At 47.2% G+C, this 20194-nt stretch overlaps 1 protein-coding gene across 1 annotated transcript in view; it reads left to right on the plus strand.

The window, feature by feature from the left end:
• The window catches only part of LOC125128576 (inhibitor of carbonic anhydrase), a 44407-nt gene extending 24815 nt beyond the window's left edge, over positions 1–19592 (plus strand). Inside the window, exons 8-17 of the mRNA XM_047782837.1 lie at positions 622–793; positions 1909–2057; positions 4773–4863; positions 5843–5899; positions 8951–9106; positions 12813–12960; positions 16232–16296; positions 17167–17351; positions 18109–18295; positions 19384–19592. Coding sequence (XP_047638793.1) covers positions 622–793; positions 1909–2057; positions 4773–4863; positions 5843–5899; positions 8951–9106; positions 12813–12960; positions 16232–16296; positions 17167–17351; positions 18109–18295; positions 19384–19418 — 1245 coding nt within the window. The 3' untranslated portion in view covers positions 19419–19592. The remainder of the gene's footprint in view (positions 1–621; positions 794–1908; positions 2058–4772; positions 4864–5842; positions 5900–8950; positions 9107–12812; positions 12961–16231; positions 16297–17166; positions 17352–18108; positions 18296–19383) is intronic.
• Positions 19593–20194: the final 602 nt, after the last annotated feature.

A 20194-nucleotide genomic window follows, 5' to 3' on the forward strand; every position in this document is an offset into this window, starting at 1 on the left:
TTTCCAGAGGAGGCAACCAGTGACATTTCATGCAAACTCACTGCAACAGCAAAAAGCAGACAGACATTGCAAAGAGCGTCAGCTACAGTCAGGTGTGGCTTTGGGCCAATCAGCAGGAGTCAAAAGCAAAGAGCCCTTCATTTCTTTGGGGGCCACAGAGAGGAAGGGACTGGTTAAAGTCCTTCACTGGCAGGCCTGGGCCTGCAGACGTGTCCAAGACTCCTGACCTCCAGGATTGATGGTCCTGGATCACCACCTGCTCCAGGATGAAGCCCATCAGAACCCCCCGGGGTGATCAGATATCCAGCAACAAGGCTGAGGCATAGGAGAGAGGCAGCTGCTTAGCCATGGCAATCATTACCCTTTATACAGACCTGGGGGACAGCCCCTGGCAGTTTCCCTGCGGCTTCAAAATGCACACAAGCTGGGATTTCAGGAAAGCATTTACTGGAGGAGACTTATTTGAGCCATAGGGACACTGGAGGGCCTTACTCAGTCATCACTCTCGGGCACTCAGATTTCCCTCCCTTTCTGTTCTCCTTGTCTGTTTAGGGAGGTGTTTTTCTTTTATTTCTCTCTGCCAGCCTCCTTCCTTCACTGTTTCTTTTATCCTTTGAACAGGAAAATTTTGGAAAAGACAAGTCGGCAGAGTTCCAGCTCTTCGGCTCTTCTCATGGGAAGGATCTCCTGTTTACAGACGCCTGCCTTGGGTTTTTAAGAGTCCCACCGAAAATGGACGCGAAGCTCTACCTGGGATACGAGAATTTTGCTGCCATTCAGCATCTAAGGAGAGGTGTGTAAGGTCCTGGGAGGGACCTGGAGAGCCTGGCCTGCGGGGCCACGGAGGCTTTCCCAGTGCTTGCAAGCCTCACCGCACCTGGGCTTCCCTGGCCTTCCCTGGCTTGTGGGGCCTGAGGAAGCTGCCTACTAGACTGAGTTCATGCAGTGATTTTCTGCATGAGCTGGGGAAAGGCCTGAATTATGGGATCACAGACTGGGTTTGGAAAACTTTCAGCCTACAAGCAGCTTGAAGTAATGATGGTCCTGGCTCCTTTGGGTTACCCAGGGTTGCCCCACCCCACAGTAGGTCTATTTGTGGGGGAAAAACAACCCATCCTAATCTGGAGCAGGGACCTCTGCCACCATCAGGAACAGAGCTAGAATTTCAGAGGAGTTTTTTGTTGTTGTTGCTTTTTTCTTTTTTGCTTTTTAGGGCCACACCCATGGCATATGGAAGTTCCCAGGCTTAGGGTCGAATTGGAGCTGTAGCCACCAGCCTACACCACAGCCAAGGCAATACCAGATCCAAGCTGCATCTGCAACCTATACCACAGCTCATGTCCAAGGATCCTTAACCCACTGAGCTAAGCCAGGGATAGAACCTACATCCTCATGGATTCGTTCAGTTCGTTAACTGCTGAGCCACGAAGGAAGCTCCCTTTCAGAGGGTTTTGATCCAGCTCTTGCCTTCCTTTGGATCTCCATGGTTGGTTTCTTCCTTCCTTCTTTTTTCTTTTCCTTCTCTTAGCCAGTTGTTATTGAACGTCTCCCAAAGCCACTGTGATTGTGGGCATACTTGGGGAGCAAAGACATTGGGTGGAGGGGAGCAAGCAAGCCCACCTGGAGCAGATGACCCTGGCTTCCAACTAGGAACACTCCCCAGATGGGAGAATCCCATCCTGTAAGAGAGAATCCCAGAAGGCCCTGAGCTTGTCTGGTGCTCAGAGAGGCCCTCTTCAAGAGGAGGCCACGAGGGGGGTTGCCCTTGCCTTCACTGCTCTGTCATCCCATTTACAAGCGGTGGCATGGGCATGAGACATGCCAACTCTGTTGCTGTTAAGAAGGGCCCCTTGGGCAGCCACTGGGAAGCCAGAGGCACTAGACCCATTGCTGTTTCTTCTCCACCAGTCCAAGGGACAGAAGAACCCCAGAGGGTGATGTGGTGCGCAGTAGGCCAGCACGAGAGGACCAAGTGTGACAGCTGGAGTGCCCTGAGCGGCGGCATCTTGAATTGCAACTCGGAGGACACCATGGAGGACTGCATTGCTGCCATCGCGGTAAGGAGGGGCTCCCCGGACGCCTGGGAGCCCCTCCCAGGCTGGGGCCCTTCCCGGACGCCTTTCCATCAGCCTCAAGGCTGAGAAGAACCTGTTGTGGGCTGCCCCCCACTCTCCAGAGCCCCACCCACTGCCCTCACAGGCCCCTCCAGCTCCAGCCTGGTGGAAACTTGAAAACACAGAGCAGCCCCAGACCCAGACTCAGCTCTGGAGTCCAGGGAGCTCGGAGGGGCCCTGACTAAGAAGTGGGATGACAGCCCAGGGTGTGGTCAGGGCTCCTGTGGAATGTGAAAGCAAATCAACCTTTTCAGTCCTTTGGAAAGGTTAAGATTTTCTTTTGGGGGGTTTTTTGGTGATAAAATATCACATGCAGAAGAGAAATGAAAAATACTGTTTTTAACTCCATAACTCAGAACTCAGCACCACATAATTTCTGAGTTATGCTGTTGTGTTGGCTCTTACCTGTCCATTTTCTTTATGAGCAGATATTTTTGAAATCAGAAAAAAAATAAGTTTATAAATAAAAGTGGAAAAATTGACAAACTTAGGAGAGACTACAATTTTCTTAAGAAGATCATGATTTTGATAAATCTCCCTAGGACCAGCCCATAATATTAAGGCCTTGCAATTTAGATAGTCTCCTAAACTTGTCAATTATAAGAATTAAGTGAATTTGAGTGCTTGTAAGTTCACCTGGCATATAATAAGCAATTAATACATGTTAGGAATTGTTACTATTTCAGTTCTTTAGTACAGCTGATGCACTTTTTTTAGGTAATGAAAGAATCATTTAAAATATGTTTTTAAAGGCTGCATAATAGCCCACCAAATATTTCTGCCTCATTTTTTTTTTTCTTTTTATGGCCACACCTTTAGCATAGGGAAGTTCCCAGGCCAGGGGTCAAATTGGAGCTTCAGCTGCCAGCCTATGCCACAACTTGTGGCAATACTGGATTCTTTTTTTTTTTTTTTTTTTTTAGGTCCACACCCGCCATATATGGAGGTTCCCAGGCTAGGGGTCAAATCGGAGCTGCTGCTGCCGGCCTGCAACTCAGCCATAGCAACGTAGGATCCAAGCCATGTCTATGACCTACACCACAGCTCACAGCAACGCCGGATCCTTAACCACTGAACCGTCGGGTTCATTAACCACTGAGCCACAACAGGAACTCCCAATGCTGGATTCTTAACCCGCTGAGCAAGGCCAGGGATGGAACCCACATCCTCATGGAGACTAGGTCAGGTTCATAATCTGCTAAGCCACAAAGGGAACTTCTTTTTGCCTCAATTTATTTAATCAATTTTTAAATGCCTATACTTGAATTATTTCCAAATCCTTTGCTACTATAGATATTATAGGATTGGAGATTTTTGTTCTCTACCCATCGATATTTCTCAATATATCTTTACTGTTAATGACAGTGAATATATCTGGAGTTACTTGCTATGTGCCACGTGTGTATAGGAGCTTTTCACTTGCATTAATTCATTTAATTCTCATAATAAACCTATGATGTAAACTTTTCACCCATTTTATGGATGAAGAAAATGTACGCAGAATAGTATTTAGAGATGTGTCCCCTTGGAGCCATCAGGGCTGGAAGCTGTGTTGCATAGTGGTTGTGAACAGAAGCTAAAGAATAAAACTACCAAAGTGTAAGTCTTAGTGATCATCTCTTGGATAAATTGCAACCTCTCTCTGCTCTAGTTTACTTATGTGTAAGGGGGGGGGAGCATTACGTACCTGCCTTATTTGACTTTGTGAAGAATACATGAGGTAATCACCATAAAGTGTTTAGAAAAAGGCCTGGCACATAGTAAGGGCTTGATACACTTTTTTGTTTTTTGTTTTTTGCTTTTTTTTTTTCTTTAGGGCCACACCCACAGTGTATGGAAGTTGCCAGGCTAAGGGTTGAATCAGACCTACAGCTGCCAGCCTAGCCACAGCCACAGAACCCAGATCTAAGCCACATCTGTGACCTACACCACAGCTCACGGCAACACTGGATCTTTAACCCACTGAGCGAGGCCACAGATGGAACCCGTATCCTCATGGATCCTAGTTGTGTTCGTTAACCGCTGAGACACAAAGGGAACTCCTTGACACACTTTTGTTTCTATAATTACTACTGTTTTAACATAGATTTCTAGAAGGGCGGTTAACAGAGGAAGAGCAAAGAGCATGCCTGTTTCTGTGTGTTTTTTCCCTGATGACCTTATCTGTGACTATAAGTACACATTTTTTTTTTTTGCTCTGTTGTTGGAAACATTCATTGATTAAAATCATAAGTTAATTATTGATTTGATTAGAGTGGAATGCTAATGGGGTTATAGGAACAGAACCCAGTGCTGCCATTTGGAAGAAAGCTTGTTCCATAGAAACAGATTAAATACATACCCTGAGCCTGACTGTGTGGCTTGTTGAGTGAGTGACAGTGGTTGCAAAGAAAGTGTGGTGAGGGCATGTCCATTATTCAGAATGGGGTCTCATGGGGGACACAGAGATGTACAGAGAGCGTGACCTGGGTTGAGTGCTTGCTCCTGGGTCAACTGGCTAAAGGCACTTCCAGTTTTCTAAACCCTGTCTATGTGCCAAAAGCTTTGGGTAATCCACCATTTGGTTTATCACAAGGACATGTGACACGGAGTCTCTGAGGGTGAGTCAGAACAACAGCCTCACTTTTGTGTTATTATTGATTTATTTCTTAACTGCAGAAAGGAGAGGCTGATGCCATGAGCTTGGATGGAGGCTTCCTCTACACAGCGGGCAAGTGTGGTCTGGTGCCTGTCCTGGCAGAGAACTACTGTGAGTGAAGCAAAGCGTCTCTTGTGTTTTCTTCCCTCTGGGCTATAGACATAGAAAGATGAGGAAATAATTTAGTTCAGTGCAGGCATAACAATAGCTACTGTTGGAGCATAGGGGGCTAATAGATAACATCTATCTTCCCCAGAGTCAGAACCAATTAAGATAGAGAAGGGGGAGTTAGAAAGAAATCAAAATAGCACCTTTATGACTTAAAGAATGAGGTTGAAGGGCATGGCATCGAGCTGGCCACAAGGTTTGCCAAACTGTCCTTGAGTTAAGAGTTGCCCACTGAAGTTTCCGTCATGGCTCAGTGGTTAATGAACCCAACTAGCATCCATGAGGATGCAGATTCGATCCCTGGCCTCACTCAGTGGGTTAAGGATCCAGTGTTGCCATGAGCTGTGGTGTTGGTTGAGGCTCAGATCCTGCGTTGCTGTGGCTGTGGCAAAGGCCTGCAGCCACAGCTCCAGTTTGATCTCTAGCCTGGGAACCTCCATATGCCATGGGTGCGGCCCTAAAAAGACAAAAAAAAAAAGTTGCCCACCAATTCAGGAGGACAGGTGTTCTGGCTGACCCCACTGTTGAGGGCAGAGGAAGACACATTCTGTCATAGGTGAGAAGATGGAAGCCACCCCAATTTTTTTTCTTTTTATAGCCACACTTGCAGCATATGGAAGTTCCTGAACTAGGGGGGTCAAACAGGGCTGTAGCTGCCAGCGTATGCCACAGCCACAGCAACACTGGATCCTTATCCCACTGAGCGAGGCCAGGGATTGAACCTACATCCTCAAAGATAATGTGTTGGGTTCTTAACCTGCTGAGCCACAATGGAAGCTTCCCAGATCCTGGCTGGTTGATGGCCAATGGCCCACCGCTGAGTTAGCATTTCTCATATTATTCTTGACTGTTGAGATTGAGAAAATCATGACTTGAATAATGTGGGAGTTTAAGGCCATATACCCTGTCTTTTCCTTTTTAGTGTCTCAAGATGGCAAAGAGCGGTTTGGGTCTAAGTGTGTGAATACACCTGTGGAAGGTGAGTCAGAATAACACAGGGGCTCAGAGGTAAAGGACTGTTATCAGGGAGATGGCGAGGCAAGTCTACAAATAAGTGAAAGTTACTAGAGTTGTAAAAAAAAAAAAAGATGGCGCTGCCTCAGTTCACTGTGAAGGAGCAAGTCTGTGGTGAGCTGTGTAGTAATTACTGTCGTCAGGCACCCCACAGTGAACAGGGGACTCCTGCTTGCCCTGTTCCTGCTCACTCTGCCCAGCGTTCTGCCCTAGAATGTGGGCATTACTGTCCAAGTCACCTAGATGGGCAAGTGAGGCTCAGGGCTGTGTGACTTGCCCAAGGCCACCCACCTGGGAGGTGGCTGTACCTGCATTTGAGCTGAGGTGCTGTGGCCAGAAGGCTTAGCTCCTCCTGACCCACCACAGGGGTCCCGGTTACAGGCTGCCACCCATCTCTACAGGGAGGTCAGCCCTGGGGCAGGAGCCTGATCCTGACCATTCCTGGGGCCCAGTGGAGGCCTCATGGGAGGAGGAAGGGACTCACAGATGCTGCTAATGAGGAGGAGGAGGAGGAAAATGAAATCAACCCTTTAGCTTTTCGTGGCTGGATCTGAATAGCAAGGGAGTCCATCTGCTCTTGAGAATAGGAGACCAGGGGCCAAGTTTTGCCATCTGTATCTGCACGTGGGCAAAGAGGGTCTGTCTCGGAGGCCCCTAATCTTGGGCATTAGCTAGAGCCCTGGGTCTTTGTCTGGTGTGGTGCCTGGACCAGCAGCATAAGCATCACCTGAGAACTTGTTAGAAATGAACATTATTGAGTCAGACTTCTTGATGTGTGGAGTTGGAGGATGGGGCCCGCTCTGTTTTAACAAGCCTGCAGTCTGATTCTAGTGCAATTAAGCTTTGAAAACCATGGTGATGGAGGATCCTGAGATGGAAACAGGTATTCACTTGGGTTCGGATTTATTTTTTTCTTTTTAGCACCTCATCCGCAGCATATGTAAGCTCCCAGGCTAGGGGTCCAAAAGGAGCTGCAGCTGCCAGTCTATGCCACAGCCACAGCAACATGGGATCTGAGCCATGTCTGTGACCTACTCCGCAGCTCAAGACAATGCTGGATACTTAATCCACTGAGTGAGGCCAGGGATCAAACCCGAATCCTCGTGGATACCAATCAGGTGTGTAACTTGCTGAGCCACAATGGGAACTCCTGCAATTTCTTATGAGACAGGAAAGCTGGGGGAGATGGGTGAGTTTGGGGTATCATAGCACAAACTTGGGGCCAGAGAGTCCACCCACCTCCACAAAGGCCTCAGGAGTAGAGGCCACTTATCTGGCAGCAGCTCTGCCTTGAGTGCAGCAGGACTCCAGCCCTGGGATATGTTCTTCTTCTGCCCTGTCACTTTCATGGCTAACAGTCTTCTCTGAACTGGGTGTATCCCCAATCCTAAGGGCTGGCATTTCATTGTTCTGATTATAGAACACATGAAGTTAGAAAGAACTCCAGTTGCCTCACGAATTTCTAGGATGTAAAGTCAAACACACATGTAGGCCAATGAGGATGCTTAGGAGATGGTTCAGAGTGATGGAGAAGGTTAGATTTGATTAAGGATGGAGAGGGGTTAACCCTGAAGCTACACACACATACACACACATGCACACACACACACCAGATGACAATAATTAATGTTATTTGTGCAGAAATCGTCACAGCTCAAGAAAGGCACTGTAACGGTGTTTTGCTGAGTCTGGTAGGCAAGAGCTTGCTGAGGCCTCAGGAGAATCTGCTTCATCAAGAGGGACTCTGGCACTGCCTTTGCTGTTAGCAACATGATTGGAAACCTAGCGATGTCACCTTCCCTTACCATTCCTAGGGTGCTGTACGCTCCTATTAGCTCATCTCGTTCCTCTAAATACCCCCCTGCAAAGGTATTACTCTTACCACTTTACTGAGGAGAGACTGGGATCCTAGAGGCTGAGTGACTTGTCCGAGGTCATTTAGTAACTGACAAGGCAGGTCTTAACCAACTGCCGAATTGACTCCCAACTTTTCCAGGCTTTTACCACAGCAGCAAGTAAGGGTGTGTGTGTGTGTGTGTGTGTGTGTGTGTGTGTGTGTGTGTGTGTGTGTGTGTGTGTTCTGGGTGTGGTGGGCATGGTGGTGGTGAGCCACATTACCCTCTATTCCAATTGTATACATTCAGCCTTGCAGCTTAGGCCTTATTCAACAAGCACAATTTTGTTACAGAACATTGGGATAGGAATATGTCAAATATCAGTGGTGTTCCCATAAAAATCAGGAGCAAGACAAGAATGCCCCCCCCCAAGATATTTGGCATTATTTTGTAAGCGAATGAGGTAGGATAAGAAAAAGGGATTTTAAAATATACTGGGGGGAGTTCCCATCGTGGCTCAGAAGAAACTAATCTGACTCGGATCCATGAGGATGCAGGTTCAATCCTGGCCTCCCTCAGTGGGTTAAGGATCTGGCGTTGCCATGAGCTATAGTGTAGGTCACAGACGCGGCTCGGATCTGACGTTGCTGTGGTTATGGTGTAGGCCAGAGACTACAGCTCCCATTCCACACCTAGCCCAGGAACCTCCATATGCTATGGATGCAGCCCTAAAAAGACAAATATATATAAGAAGATATAAGAAGATATTAAATTGTCATTATTAGAAAATGGTATTATTGTTGTAAACCTGAATCAAGAGGTGTCGGCAGCATGTCATCAAGGAAGAATGAAGCAACTCACAGGGAAGAATATATAGCAGCATCCCATTGGAAAAGTATGTAGCTTATATGTGCGTGTGTGTGTGTGTGTGTGTGTGTAAATATTGGTGAGTGTGTGTATGAAGACATACCTGCAGAACAGCAGAATCAGTCTCTTGGCCCAGTTACTATCAGTGATGGTTACAGGGAGGATCTTCTGCCCCTGCTGGAGCAAAGTGAGGGCCTCAAGCTGTGCCCCCTCCCCGGAAGAGTGGCAGGTAGGAGCTAGCCCAGCAGCTCTGACGTACATTTTTGGATGGCCCTGAAAGTATTGAAATTGCACCTCAGTGTCTCTGTCCCAAGGTTATTATGTCGTGGCCGTGGTCAAGAAGTCAGATGCTGACCTCACCTGGAACTCCCTGAGAGGCAAGAAGTCCTGCCACACAGCTGTTGGCACTTCCGCAGGCTGGATCATCCCCATGGGTTTCATATACAACCAAACCGGGTCCTGTAAACTTGGTAAGTGTGCTCTGGGCGGTGGTGTGGCAGCCCTTCCCTTGGCCTGTGCCTGTGTAGGGGAGAAGTTCAGTGAATGGCCAAGTGGCTGGTGCGCTCAAGGGCTAGACGGCCATGTAGGTGTGCTTCACATCTCCCTAGCAGGGCTCTCCATCTCTTCTCCCGTGGCATCCCAGGGGAATGGCTGGTCCCAAAGGACAACTCTCAGGGAAACACTCAACTCTTTATGTATTTCATCTGGCTCAGGGAAGAAGCCAGAGCTGCAAAGTAAAAATGATGTGTAGGTGTGCACATGTGATGGATGTGGGTTTGTGTGTATGTATTGTTTTCCCATATAAACCGAATTGGCTGCTTTTTTTTTTAAATAAAAAAATGTTCTATTATGATTCATTTACAATGTTCTTTGAATTTCATCTGTGCAGCAAGTGACCCAGTCACATATATATATACATTCTTTTTCTTGTATTATCTTCTATCATGTTCTATTGCAAATGATTCGATATAGTTCCCTGTGCTATACAGCAGGACCTCATTGCTTATCCATTTTATTCTTTTTTTGTTCTTTTTTAGAGCCACACCTGTGCCATATGGAGTTTCCCAGGCTAGGGGTCAAATCGGAGCTGTAGCTGCTAGCCTACACCACAGCCACAGAAACACCGGATCCTTAACCCACTGAGTGAGGTCAAGGATCGAACCTGCATCTTCATGGATACTAGGTAGATTTGTTTCTGCTGAGCCACGACAGGAACTCCTGCCTGTCCATTCTAAATGTAATAGTTTGCATCTACTGCCCCCAAACTCCCAGTCCATTCCACACCCTCCCCCTCCCCCTTGGCAACCACGAGTCTGTTCTCCATGTCTGTGAGTCTGTTTCTTTCTATAAATAGGTTAATCTGTGCCATATTTTAGATTCCACATGTAAATGATATGATATGGTATTTGTCTTTCTCTTTCTGATTAACTTCACTTAGTATGATCATCTCTAGTTGCGTCCGTGTTGCTGCACATGGCATGTTCCTTTTTATGGCTGAGTAGTGTTCCATTATGTATATGTACCACATCTTCATAATCCATTCATCCGTTGATGGGCATTTAGGTTGTTTTCCTGTATTGGCTATTGTGAATAGTCTGCAATGAACATAGGGGTGCATGTATCTTTTTAATGAAAAGTATTGACTGGATATATGCCCAGAAGTGGCATTCCTGGATCATATAGTATTTCCATATTTAGTTTTCTGAGGAACCTCCATACTGTTTTCCATAGTGGTTGTACCAATTTACATTCCCACCAATAGTGAAAGAGGATTCCCTTTTCTCCACACCCTCTCCAGCATTTGCTATTTGTAGACTTATTAATGATAGCTACTTTCTTAATCATAAACCTTCCACCAGAAGGTCTTCGAGTGCTTTATCTTTCACTTTCAGCCTCACCTCTCTTAATTTTCCAAATTAGTCATTTCAGCAACACTCTTGCCTATACATAAAAGGCTCCTGGTCCCCTGCTTTCCCCACCATCTGACATATCCAAGCACTGCACAAACCTGCACCTGGGCAGTTGAACACAGCTGGAGAATGTCACAGGGCAGAGCAGTTCATACCATTGAGATGCTCCAGCTGCTGGTCTCAGAGGGCACCTCTAGCGCTCAAGAGCACCCCTGCTGTTTCTCTGCTCCACACGCACACTTCCCATCATCATCCTAATGTCCTACTTGTTCACAAACCTCCATCCCACACCAACCTATCTATCCTCCTTTCTCAGCAGATGATCTCATCTGCACCTGCAAGAGACGCTTGAAACCATCAGGAACGTAGTTTTCTGTCAACACCCCACTGCCAAAGCTGGGGGCTCCTGCTGGCTGCATCTGCTCAGCCTCCCTCCATAACCCTGCCAGTCCTCCTACCTGTACTTGGGGGTGGGCCCCTGACCTGTCCCCGCCCCACCCAGAGCCTCACCCTCAGTTACCACTTCTTCCTCTGGTATATCCGACAATTTCTTCAACATGTAGATGAACCCGATGTCTTCCATCTTTGAAAATCCTCCCTCTCCCAACATTTCCCTCCAGCTCCTGCTTCTCCTACTCCTCTTTACAGCCAGACCTCTTAGAAGCATGGTCTGAGCCACTCACCCCAGTCATGGCTGCACTCCCTGCCCCCTGGCTCCTCTGCCTCCTTCCACAAGGAGAACTCTGGTCAAGGCCACTAGGATCTCCATAATGCCCAGCTTGAAGGATGTGCCCCAGTCTGTTCCTCCATGACCTCCTCTTCTTCAAATCACCTTAAAGCACCACCTTCTGGCCTTTGTGAAAACATGCTGGCTTCTTTTTTTCTCCTACCCCTACAAAGTCCCTCTTTCCCAACCTGGTTAATAAATGTTTGAGTTGCTTAAAGCAACTCCCCAACCCCAGCTCTAAATTCAACCTCTGAGCCCATACATGCATGCCTATAGCCTGGATTTCCATCTAAACAAATATTACATGTACAAAGCCAGGGACATAGCAAATACTGGATAAATGTTTGCTGCTATCACTATTATCATGTCTATATGCTGATAACTAAAGTTTTTGCCCCCAGCACAGATCTCTCCTTGACCTCCAAACCTATGTATTGAACTGCTTGTTCAACATTATCTAGTCAAATATCTTAAAAGCACATTGAGCTCAACCTGTATGAAATGGAATGCATCTTCTCTGCCAGCCCACAGTTCCATCACAGTGATGTCAGCTTTTCCTCCTTCCTCTAGCCCCCTCCCTTTGTGTTACTCTGCTCCAGGCTGGTCTCATGTCCCCTGACCTCCTGCAGGAGCCTATGGCCTGCACCCCACATCTGCCCTGGCTCACCCTGCTGCTGGACCCCTGGGCCAGCATTGTCTAAAACCCTTCAAAGCCTTTCTATTTCTCTATGGACAAAGGGTAAGACATCACATGTGGTCTGGACCCTGCACCCTCCCCACTTACTAGACCACTGGGTGGTCCAGGCTCAATGGCCTCCATTAAGCTTTCTGTGCCATTTCCTGCCTCCCCCAACCCCTGTCCTAAGCCTTTGCAGATGCTGTTCCCTGTCTGGAAAGCTTGTCCCTTTGCCCATCCTTGGGTAATTCCCAGTCATTCTTCACTTGAGGACTTCCCTGACTCCCAGGTCTGTGCCGCATTCCTTTATCTGTAGCCATGGAACCATGTTCTTTTCCCCAGAGCGTGGTGGGAAACTCAAATTCACTAGCATGGTTACTTGAGTCATGAATGTCACCCCAGGAACTTGAAGTCCAAGAGGGTGAGGCCTCTATGGTTTCCTCACTGGTGCCCTGAGGCCCAGCACAAGGCTAGATGGCTGGGCCTCTCAGGCCCCTTCCTGGCCTTGAGTCACAATGGCAGAGCTTGTAAGGAAGAACAAAGGCAGCAGACGTCAGAAAGTGCAGGACCATCGACCAGCCAGGACTTCCAATTTTGCCCACTCTCTTAAAGTTAAGTCTGTGTCTACCCTTCCATGCTGCTGCCCTGTGCCAGGACTGCTGTGAGCTCACGGACCCTTGTTCTAGCTGCAGCCAGGCCCTCTTTGCTCCAGCTGTAAACTTTTTTTTTTTTTGTAATTCCGTAATGTTCTTATTTCTACCTCAAGTATGTCTTTATGTCACTCAGTCAGTTTTAAGGACAAAATCTGAGGCTTTCTTGCCAACAAAGGCAGGAAAAGCTGACCGCCCTGTCCTCCTGTGCAGATGAATTCTTCAGTCAAAGCTGTGCCCCTGGGTCTGATCCAGAGTCCCGTCTCTGTGCTCTGTGCAGTGGCAGCATCAGTGGGCAGCCAGCCCACACCTGTGCCCCCAACAGCCACGAGGGGTACCACGGCTTCAGTGGGGCCCTCCGGTGAGTAGCATCTGTCCACCAGCTTTGCTTTGGCACCAACCCAGTGAACTTCCTGTCCTTTCACCGTTTTCATCACCGCCCCCCCCAATCTGGGTGCTGCATTTAGGAGGAACCAGAATTAGAGAATAGAATGGCAGATTCCCAGGGGCCCTGAGGGCTCTAGTCTGCCCTGGAGCCCTCTGCTCAGGCAGGACCAACTGATGCAGGGCACCAGAGAGGTGCAAGGATGATGGGTGCAGAGTCCCAATCCTGCTTCTACTTGTGATCCTTTCTTCTGTGTGATTGTGGACAAGTCACAGCATCTTTCAGCGTCCCAATTTAAGATCAAAGGAAGGCCACTGGACTCGTGCTTCTTCTACCTGGTTGAGGAGTATGTTTATTTATTTATTTCCCTTTTTTGGCCACACCTATGGCATATGGAAGTTTTTGGGCCAAGGAGTGAATCTGAGCTGCATCTGTGATCTACACCACAGCTATGGTGACACAAGATCCTTAACCCCTGGAGCCACAGTGGGAACTCCAAGGAGTACATTTTAAAAACACATATTCCTGGGCTCCTCCATCCATTCAAGAACTAATTATTGGACACCTAGTATGTGGCAGGTACTGTTCCTAGTTGGAGCAGTATAGCAGCAAGAAGACACACACAGCTCCTATGCCTCCTGAGTCTTGTGGGGAGAGGAGGACAATGAACCCATAATGGGTGATGCCTTCCTGACTATGATAAGTGCTACAGGGGACTAAGGAGTTGATATGGCCAGTGACTTGAGGACGATCTTCGAAAAGGTGGTCAGGAAAGGCCTCAGCAGGGGCCCTGTGAACTGAGGGTTAAATATTGCATGAGAATCAGGCCTGGAAAATCTGAAGCAGAGTAATCCAGGAAGAAGGAACAGCAAGGACAGAGGCTGGAGTGGGACAAATCATGCCATGTTTGAGGCCAGAGAATGTCCCAGGGAAGAGGGAGGGAGGGCAGGGATCAGGTGCAGAGATTGGGGCTGCAGACACTGGCTATTGTGGTGCCCTATAGGCCTGGCTGAGATAATTCTAAGTGTGATGGGCAGTGTGGACACTGCGAGGCAGTGGGGCATGCTGTGTGAATTAGGGTTATGTGGCATGTGGGGGCCTGTGTGAACCTCTAGAAAGAACCCTTTTCTTCATCACACTGCCAGGCTCCCTCATTCCTCCCTCTCCAAAGTTTTGTCCCTTTCATAAGCCATACATGAATCACATATTTTCACAGATCCCTGAACATTAAACCTAGACTAAAATAGTTGAACTTCCCTTTACATTGGGAGATGCGTTAGTCTTACGGTGCACGGCCTCATTTGGGTAGGGTGATGATAGATTCACAGAGGGCCTAGAATTCTGTCCTCAGGTTCTGTCCTGAATCAGGATTTCCCCTGTTTCCAAAGTGAAGATGAGCACACATAGAACAGTCTTCCTTCTGGTCGGCTCATTCTTCCTACCTCCTCCTTCCTGCTTTTGCGCTGCCTTGGCTTCCTGACTCTGACAGCCAAGATGCTTCAAGGTGGGGGTTTCCAGGTAAAATTCAGGTCATTAGTTAAATTAGAGTTCCACATAAACAATGAATGAGTCTTTAACATAAGGGGACACTCTGCTTCTCCCCTCTCTCTTTCTGTATATCTGCCGCTTTTCTCTCTCCCATCAGGGTAGTTTTCTCTGTTGATAGTTTTCTCTGTTGAGCAGTCAACAGAGAGGGAAGTGTCTGTGACCAGCAGCCCCAGCACTGTTATCGCTCCTGGGTTATAAAGAAGCAGTCAAACACAGACCATGATGTATTAGTCCCAGTTCCCAGGAAATAGGATTGTCAGCCCAGTTCAGATGAAATTCCTGCTTATACCACTCCTGCAGTGAAGTTGCACTTTAAAGTTCTAGTTGTCTCTGCTGTGGGTTAAAGGGAGTCTAGAGGGGAAGTCGCTTCTCAAAAAAGTAGATGGAAATGAGAGCAAATAACTCTAAAATAAGATTATACACAGGGAATTTTTCTTTCTTAATTATAAAAATCATTATACTATTATAGTACCATATAATACGGTAATACTGTAAATCAATACAGGCTGGTTTATGTGAAGAATGACAAGTCAGTGGAAGGAAAAAACCTCCAAAGACAGATATATGGAAGAGTTCCCTTGCAGTGCAGCAGGTTAAGGATCCAGCCTTGTCACTGTTGTGGCTTGGGTCACTGCTGTGGCATGGGTTTGATCCCTGGCCCAGGAACTTCCACATACTGCAGGCATGGTCAAAAAAAAAAAAAAAGACAGACACATGGAAATATTATCTTTAGTTTATACCAAAGATGACATTTCAGATCATTGGGGAAGGGATGAACTTGAGAAATCCAATAAGATGTGTAGGACAAACTGGCCCCTGGATCTGGTGACCCCAGGCAGGAACAGATTCAACGAGTCAATCCTCTGAGATGACCGACAGGGTCAGAGAGGGTGGTGGGCAGGGGTGCTGATGTTAGGTGTGATGATCTTTTTAGGGAGTTGAATGAGTTGGGGAGAGAGGCCTGTTGCTGAGGGGCGGGATCAAGGCAGGGCTTAGTGTTTGTTTTTTAAGGTGTGAATGCTGACCAAAAAAAAAAAAAAGGAAGTGTAAATAATGATGAAAAAAGCCCAGTGAAGAGGGTTATAGAGGAGGAAAAGGGTGTGCCTGAGTGTGGGCAGGAGTGGGACACAGAGCACCTGGAGAGACTTCTGCTGGAGAGAGAAGAGCTGTGGGAACTTGGGCTGCCAGATTTGGCAGGGGGATGCTGAAAGAGAGCCCACGCAATGACTTCTGTGTTTCCTCTGGGAAGCGAGAGCACCTGTGAGTGCTGGGTATGGGTATTCGAAGAGACTGAGATTTGGGGGAAGTGGAAGAATGTTTTGGAGTCACTGCTCTATGGATGGCGAGGGGGAGGTGCTGTCTCAAGCAGTGGTTCTCACAGCCCAAGTCAGAATCCCCCAGAGGGCTCGTTAGAACACAGAGGGCTGGGTAATTCCCGTTGGGGCACAGTGGGTTAAGGATCCAGTACTGTCACCGCTGTGTCTCTGATTGCTGCTCTGATGTGGGTTTGATTCCCTGCCTCTCCAGTTCCCAGGGGCAGCCGGGCATCACCGTTTTGTGTGTGGAGTAAATGGACTGTGTTAGATGAGTTGAGTGGCCCCAGGGGGCCGGGGTTGGGAGCCTCCCAGTGAATCCCTCTTGGAGCCTCTTTCTCCCCCTCCTGTGGGTTCTCCTTGCTGACCTGACCCTCCCTGTGCAGGTGCCTGGTTGAGAAGGGAGACGTGGCCTTTGTGAAGCACCCCACGGTCCTGCAGAACACCGACGGTATGTGCACGTACAGTTCCCTCCTTCCTGGAAAACTCTTCCAGGGAGTTTTCCCAGGAAATCAGGTCCAGGTACTTAATGGGGGAAGTCTATCAACCCAGTCATACTCCGGTGACTTTGGCTGTAACTTTTGTTTTTTTTTTTTTTGTCTTTTTGCCTTTTCTAGGGCCGCATGTGGAGGTTCCCAGGCTAGGGGTCGAATTGGAGCTGTAGCCACCGGCCTGCGCCAGAGCCACAGCAACGCGGGATCCGAGTCACATCTCACCATAGCTCACGGCAATGCTGGATCCTTAACCCACTGAGCAAGGCCAGGGATCGAACCCGCAACCTCATGGTTCCTAGTCGGATTCGTTAACCACTGCGCCACGATGGATACTCCCGTAACATTTTTTTATTTAGAGGATGAGCAAATTCTTTGTGTCTGGTCAGATTCGGCAGGGTTGGTTATCACATTGGCCTTGGCCATAGTCTATAGGAGCATGTCTGGCTCTTGATTTTTAGGCATTCTCTGTGTATTCTGGATAGCAATTTTTGCCAGCTATATGTATCACACATATCTTGTCTCTCTGAAAAGGCGTGCCTTTTTCACTTTCTTAATGATATTTTTTGAGGAACATTCTTAATTTTAATATATTTCAAATGATCAATCTTTTCCCTTTTGGCTAGGGCTTTTCAGGACAAAGACATCGTTGTCTTTAACGGGACTGAAAAATGAATTTGTGAATGTTTCTCTTCTGTTTAATGTAAAAGCTTTATTGTTTAGTTTCTCTGTTTTTGTGATTCTCCCAGGCACTGGTAGTCAGTCCCCCGCCCCAGTGAGGGCACCTTGAGAGGCCATCAGCTCTGGCTCATGCATTCTTCTCTCCCCAGGAAGGAACCCCGAGGCCTGGGCAAAGGATCTGAAGCAGGAGGACTTCCAGCTGCTGTGCCCCGATGGTACCAGGAAGCCTGTGACTGAGGCCCAGAGCTGTCACCTAGCAGCAGTCCCCAGTCATGCTGTGGTCTCAAGGAAAGATAAGGCGGATTTTGTCCGCAGAATGCTCTTCAATCAACAGGTGTGGGAATTCAATCCTCATCCCCCAAACGAACGCTCAGGTCCCTTGCAGAGCTGCACAGATACACTCCAGTGCAACCCTGTGCCTTTTCTCCCTGGGCAGTGGGCCTCTCTCCTGGAGGAGCCCCAGATGAGTAATTTAGATCTTAGTGTATGCTGCCCACCCATCCCAGGCAAAGGATGGTGACCCCAGGGGCAGATGACAAAACAAGAGGCTCTTGGTCGTGGACTTAAAATGAGTAGCTATCTCGGCTGCAAGGGAAGTTGACCAAGGAAGAGGGGAAGATCAGGAAGAGATGGAAATGGTCCAGGCCTGGGGAGGATCCAGAGGGCAGAAGAGGCAAGGAAGCCAGGGCTCCAGCCATAGAAACACAGGCAAGCGTGACCCAGAGAGTGGAAAACATCCAGCCGTGCTTGGTGGGATAGTGAGCCAGTGGCAAATATGGAGCTTTTTCTCTTTTGCACTTGCTTTGCATACATCATTTCACTGCTTGGTCGAATTACCTCTATTTTTACAAGTAAACCGAGGTTCACTGAGGTCAGTCAAGAATTTTCCTGAAGTCAGAAGGGCCAGGATTTGAACCCAGAGGCCATGCTTTTTGCCGTTTTCCTAGGGTGCCTCCTAAACTGTGGCTGTGCCCAGGTTTCCTAGGGGCTGGAGTTCAGCAGACTTGGGACTTCTGAGGCAGGAGACACAACCTCGTGCTGCCTGGGGCTGCTGGTCACTTGCTGTCTGTCTCTTTGTCTGTCTGACCCAGGAGCTCTTTGGAAGAAATGGGTTTGAATACATGATGTTCCAGCTGTTCAAATCCTCGACCGAGGATCTGCTCTTCAGCGATGACACAGAATGTTTGGCTAACCTTCAGGACAAAATAACTTATCAAAAATACTTAGGGCCAGAGTATCTTCAGGCTATTGCTAACGTGAGACAATGCTTCCCCTCCGGTGAGTAAAATAAACAATAACATAGGGGTCAAGATAAACAGGTTTGTGTTAAGGATGACTGTGTGCCAAGCCTGGGCCAGTACAAATAGGAACACAAAGGTTGGGAGGGCTTGCTCCTGGCCCTGCAGGAGGATTCAGGCTTACCAAGGAGGCAACTCAATTGGGCAATAGCATAAGACTCTACCTGAAAAAGGCCAAATCATTTGAGGGAGACAGTGCAATAGAACTTGAGATCATTTGGAAATTGAATTTGTTTACGTATGTATTTCTACTTTTTTTTTTTTTGGCCAGTAGAATGAAAATGTCTGGGTGTGAGCACTTCAGCGTAGAGAGAGGGTTGGAAATGACACGTGTACCACTCACGGAGGACCAGTTTTCAAAGTTTTTAAGTAAAATATATGAAAAGTAAAGTAAATAGAAGCAAAGTGTTGTTGGCACTAAATAGGCCATTTCTACATACACATGTAGAAGTAGCACTAAGTAGGTCATTTCTCTCTATTTCTATGTATTATAGAACTGACATAGCTGCCTCAAAAAAATGGTTGGAGAAATAAAATTAGAGTTGAAATAATGGAATGATTGGGCATGTGCCTAGATTTTTGTTAAATTATATCATGTGTCAGAGATGGTGAAAGCAAGAGGAAAGGAAAATGCAGATGTTTTAGGATAGCATTGCTATCAAAGGGGGGGGGTGGAGAGAGAGAGTTTAAAAAAAGCCTTTTTTTTTTTTTTTCCTTTTTAGGCCCACACCTGCAGCATTTGGAGGTTCCCAGGCTAGCAGCTGAATCGGAGCTACAGCTGCCTGTCTAGCCACAGCCACAGCAACGCCAGATCCGAGCTGAGTCTGTGACCTACACCACAGTGCACAGCAACGCCAGATGCTTAACCCACTGAATGAGGCCAGGGATCAAACCTGCAACCTCATGGTTCCTAGTTGGATTCATTTCTGCTGCACCACAACAGGAACTCCAAAAAGTTTTAAAAAATCTTAATGAACCTACCATTTACTTTTAGAAAATAGGAATAGAATTGTGTTTACTATGTACAAGCAATACCTGATGGCCATTCTCTTATATTACATCTCACAGAACTTCTGGATGCCTGCACTTTCCATGGAAATTAAGAAATGATCAAAGTGGGCAACCACAGAGATGCTCGGAGCCTGCAAGTACAGTGGGGCCACATTTTCATTTGTCTGTGTGGTGGGTCTGGGTTAACATCAGTTATAGTTATAATTGTGTACTGTAACTGATGCAAAAATCACAGTGAATAAAAACTATTGTGTCTTCTCAGAAAACTTTATGAGATGTTCTCAGACTTGGGGAGGGAAAAATGGTTTCTCTGTTTTAGAATTGTTCTTCTGAGTTTAATATCTATTAAATTATTCCTTTTTTTTTTTTTTGACTTCTACAAGACTAGCTCAACTTCCCTCCTTATTCTTTGATTCTTTACCTGAGTCAACTCACTTAAATAGAGTTTAAGCAATAATTTGTCTGAAGGGAATCTGAATGGTGATTATAAATGTTCAAAAAAAAAGCATTGGTGTGTGCCATATCAATGACTTACATAATGAAAATGAAGGATAAGGAGTGCGTTTGTGCATTTTTAAAATATATTTGAACATTTAGGAGTTCCCGGCATCACACAGAGGAAACGAATCCGACTAGAAACCATGAGGTTTTGGGTTCAATCCCTGGCTTCGCTCAGTGGGTTAAAGGATCTGGCGTTGCTGAGAGCTGTGGTGTTGTTCACAGACGTGGCTCAGATCTGATGTTGCTTTGGCTGTGGTGTAGGCCGGCAGCTGTAGCTCTGATTAGCCCCCTAGACTGGGAATCTCCATGTGCTGTGGGTGTGGCCCTAAAAAGCAAAAATAAAATAAAATAAAATTCATAGCGTCTA

Source organism: Phacochoerus africanus, chromosome 1, assembly GCF_016906955.1.
Source record: "Phacochoerus africanus isolate WHEZ1 chromosome 1, ROS_Pafr_v1, whole genome shotgun sequence".
Taxonomy (NCBI): domain Eukaryota; kingdom Metazoa; phylum Chordata; class Mammalia; order Artiodactyla; family Suidae; genus Phacochoerus; species Phacochoerus africanus.